The following is a 4,289-nucleotide window of genomic DNA, read 5'->3' on the forward strand; positions in this document are numbered from 1 at the left end:
AGTTTATCCCTTCCTTCTTTCCCTCCCCACTCCGACGTGGTGTCTCTTCAGCCAGAGAAAAGGACAGAGAAGAATACACGCCTGATTTTTCCCAAGCTGTCTGTCCCCGACTGGGCCAGCCAACAGCTGTCTCAAATCGACAGCTCGATCCATAAACTGCCCCCACCGCGAAAGGGGGGCAGCAACATTTCCAAAGGCTTGACTTTTAAAACCGGCTTAAACAGTCCCATAGAAAGAACGACTCTTGCAACAAACGCTTGCTAGACAAATCTGCAGATTTAAAAACAAAACAAAGCGACGCCTCAACACACCGCGAAGGGATCTCTCCACAAGCAAGGCGCACTTTGGATGCAAGGGGATGGTAAAACGGAAAAACTTGCTTTTCAGTAAAACTTCGGATGGGACCACGGAGCCCTTTCTAGAGCAAAAGAGCGGGTCCAGCTGAGATTTTAAAAATATATTTGCAACAGCAGACAAACCAGTGGTGCCAAATAGGAAACATATTTCCTAAACAAAAAGCTCCATTTCACAAAAGCTTAATTTGCTTTCTGATGGGTAATGCTTAATTGGTCTCTCTCTCTCTCTCTCTCTCTCTATGCCATACACTCAAACATGTCACATTTTCTAGTAGCCCATAACAGAATGTTGGTCTCAGAATTACTGTTGCAGTCTATCCACAGAATTAGGAATTCCAAACATCTATTTGTGGCAGCCTTTGAACTCAATGACATTCCAAAACTGCTTTAATATTTTAGCAAACATACTAACCCAATAATAATAATAATAATAATAATAATAATAATTCCAGCAGGGATCAGAGAATTGTAGTCAAAGTGGCAACAGTTTATTAGCCAAAAATATATACTTTCTTGTACAATTTGGTTCACACGTATGTACATTTTTTTACTATATATACAAAAAAAAAATGAAGACGCCTATTTCTCACTGGACTTCCAAAAAACCTCACGAATTCAGCTAATCCAGATGATACTACAGAAGCAGGGGGAAGGGGTCTTGGATGTTTTTGTATCTTTTTTTCTCTCATTTAATACATGGACATGCGTACAAGTTGTAACTATACAGAGAATTTTATTTTACAGTCATTAGAACAATAATTAAAAAATTAACTATGATGATGACAACGCAGAAAGTACCATAGCTGCATCAAGTTGTTTCTGAGGCCTAGAAGAAAAGGGACACAGAAAAAATATGTATGTATGTATGTATCTTAAATAATGATTTAACTGGTCATTTAATATGTGAAATTGCAACTGACACTTTCTTGAATTGCCAACAAAACTCTTTGCAAATATTTGAAACAATTGCCAATCAAGTTTGTGGGGATTTTCAGGGCATCCCACAGACTAACAGATATATTAAGGCATGAGCTTTCATGGATTTTTGGACACATACTCCCAGCATGGTTCTTGCCTCTGGTCCATTAAAGCTGATGTCCCAATACATATCGCAGCCTTTACAATTCTCTCAGAGCTTTGTCTATTTTTGCTGCAACATCCTAATAAAGCAATTTTATAGGAGTTCTACTGTATTGTGGGTATGATTCTTTATTTTTAAAAAATCGCAGGCCAAAGTGCCATGACTTTGGGCTTCACTTCATTCCAATACCCTACTCGGTATGATTCGCTAACTATAAACCACAATGCTTAAAAATACTTCTTCCAGTAATGAACTGAACTGAGGCCTGGATGCCAGAGAGGAGAAAGGGAAGCTACGCATGTGTGTAACACAGAGAGTTTATGGCCACTGTAGATATTACTTATGCAAATATAAATTCTCCACAGACATGTCTGTTTGTATGTGTTAACACATCTCTCTCTCATCCTCAAACACACACACACACACTCACAGCCCAGAGGGGTGTACTTGTAGAATGTACCTTTCTCATCCTTACCCAGCATAACTACCAGGTTCGCAACCCTCTCCCTGTGGCTTCCGTGGGTTTGTCCACTCAAATTCATATATACTTGGACACTGAATGGACCCTTAAACATGGCTAGTTTTGAACGACAATATCAAAATGGAGCTAGATAGAGGAATGGGTAGTATTCTGTCTACCTATATGTTCTAGCAAAATTATTTTTTAAAAACACACACAGGGACATTCGTAAGGCCTTTGAATCTCACAAGCCCTAGTTTTTACAAAGTCTGGCATTGGATCTTTTCCCAGTAATGCAAGTTTATTTCACACAACAAGGGACAGAAACATACAATTGACTTTGAAGGTGCAAAGGGGAGAAAACTGGTTGGGTATAACTTTGGCCTTAAAAATACATGCGGCCCAGTCTCTTGCATGGTTACTTGGAAGTCAATTCCATTGATTTCAATGGCATTTACTCCTGAGTAAGTGTGCAAGAGATGGCAGTTTACATTGCTACAAGTCCCACTGCTGCCATTGAAAGTTTTTTTTTTTTCTAAACAAGCGTCTCTCTCTCTCTCTCTCTCTCTCTGTTTCAGGAATGGGGAAAGGTGAAGGCTGCCTTTTCCTCTAGGACATAGATATTCTCTTACCGCCTCTGAACTGGTTGGAAAGCTGTCTTTATTAACTTTTTCTCTACTTCCAAGGCACTAGATCGATCTAAAACAAACAAAAGCAAACAAAGAAAAAAAAGTTCCTTTAAAAAAAAACCCACCTTGGATTTGCTTCTAAAAGGCCTTGAATTCAAGCCACTCTGACGAACTTAGCTCAGTGTATTTTTTTACCAAAATCGTTAGAGAACACAGACTGCAGACACATCCATAAAAAGAGACTTGATGTCAGTGGGAAGAGCTTATGTACTCTCTCATGTACATTTACGAGGGAGTAGGAGCACTAAATTCAAGAGGCCTCCTTCCCAGTAGAAATGTGTGGAATTGCAGTGTCCGGTGTGCAGGTATGACGGAGAAGCAAACCCCCTCTGAATTTTATTCTTTCCCAGCAGAACACGAGTGTGTGCCAGTGGGGGGGGGGGTCTTATACTTGTGTTGCAATTTCTCCTTTTTCAGAACCAGCAACCAATTAGGACCAAGGGAACTGCATCTCTCTAGCAGGGAGAGATTGCAACCCCCCAACCTACTTTCAGAGGAACAAAGGGGCTACCTTGTCCCCCATCCCAGACTCCAGTGGGCCACATACGTCTTTCTGGTGGCTCTCTTTTCCTAAAGACCCACCATTGAGTGATAAACCGCATCAAGCAAGGGAAAGGAACCAGAGTGGGGCAAGAGAGACAGTGGGCAAGAGCTGAAGGTCTCTTTCTGAAAAATAAAGAAAACCTTTCTCGTCTAAAGTTTAGGCCAAGGAGGAGTAAAGCAAAACCTTTCTCAGGAATATATTAAAGGCGATTCATATTATTGGGATTAATAAGTCTGCCTTTCTCTTCCTTGTCCCCTCATTCAGTTGTTTTTGGGTTTCGGGGTCTTGAGGGTTCTCTCCATATTATTTTTTAAGTCCTACCACTGTGTTCAGATCTTGTGGATTCTTCTCTCTCCCCTACTTCCAAACCTGAATTCTTAAAATACGCAGAGGTGCTCCCCGGGCAGAACCGGTCCCCTGGAGGTACATTTGCCACGCTGCCCGCTTCCCCATCCAAACGAGACTTCCACTGCAACCCTGCCATGTCAAGATGCTACCTTCCCGCAGCAACTTGTTCCATGGGGCTTCTTTTCCGAGCAAGCCTGAATCCAGAGAGACCTTTCCGGAAAAAAGGCGTTGCATCGCCCTCGAAGGAAAGGCCCGGACGCGCGTGCTTCGCCCCATTCCCAGGTTTGCTTGGAAAGGCTCCAGAACGGCATTTTACGAAAAAGTGCCGGACTCCCCTCGGAGGGAGGGAGGGAGAGCCCAAGCGCGCAAGCTCCCTCTCCCCTTCTCCCCACGAAGGTCTCCCCGGACGCCCCCCCGGCCCTTCCGCCTCCCCGGCCCATTCACCGCCTCCGTCGCCCCCGTCCAGCGCGGTTACCTGATCCGGAGGAGTCCGCGCTCTGCGCTTGGTCCGCGGGTCGCGAGAAAGCCGCGATCGCCGCCGCTGCGGTGGGGGCCGAGCTGGGGCTGCCCCCGGCGAGTCCCAGCAGGTGGGGAGAGTTCAGCAAGGTCAGCGGGTGAGGGTGGTGGTGGTGGTGGTGGGGCTGGGCAGAGAAGGGGCGGCCGGTCCAGCTGGCGAACTTGCCCAGCGGGCAGGCTGAGACCAGTCTGTGCGCGGGCCCCGCGGCCGTCGGGGCGGCGGCGGCCGCGCCAGCGGGGGCGTGCGGGGGGCCCGCCAGCTGGAGGCCCGGGGGCGCGGCCGCGGGGGGCGAGC

General features: G+C 45.8%; 1 protein-coding gene across 1 annotated transcript in view; it reads right to left on the reverse strand.

Annotated features, from left to right (window-relative positions):
• Positions 1-822: 822 nt before the first annotated feature.
• The window catches only part of IRX3 (iroquois homeobox 3), a 6,501-nt gene continuing 3,034 nt past the window's right edge, over positions 823-4,289 (reverse strand). The window contains exons 4-6 of the mRNA XM_044428066.1: positions 3,954-4,254; positions 2,530-2,596; positions 823-1,182 (exon numbers count right to left, since the gene is read on the reverse strand). Of these exons, the coding sequence (XP_044284001.1) occupies positions 1,128-1,182; positions 2,530-2,596; positions 3,954-4,254 (423 nt within the window). The 3' untranslated portion in view covers positions 823-1,127. The remainder of the gene's footprint in view (positions 1,183-2,529; positions 2,597-3,953; positions 4,255-4,289) is intronic.

This window comes from Varanus komodoensis, unplaced genomic scaffold, assembly GCF_004798865.1.
Source record: "Varanus komodoensis strain SLA01 unplaced genomic scaffold, ASM479886v1 scaffold19, whole genome shotgun sequence".
In the NCBI taxonomy this organism is placed as follows: Eukaryota; Metazoa; Chordata; class Lepidosauria; order Squamata; family Varanidae; genus Varanus; species Varanus komodoensis.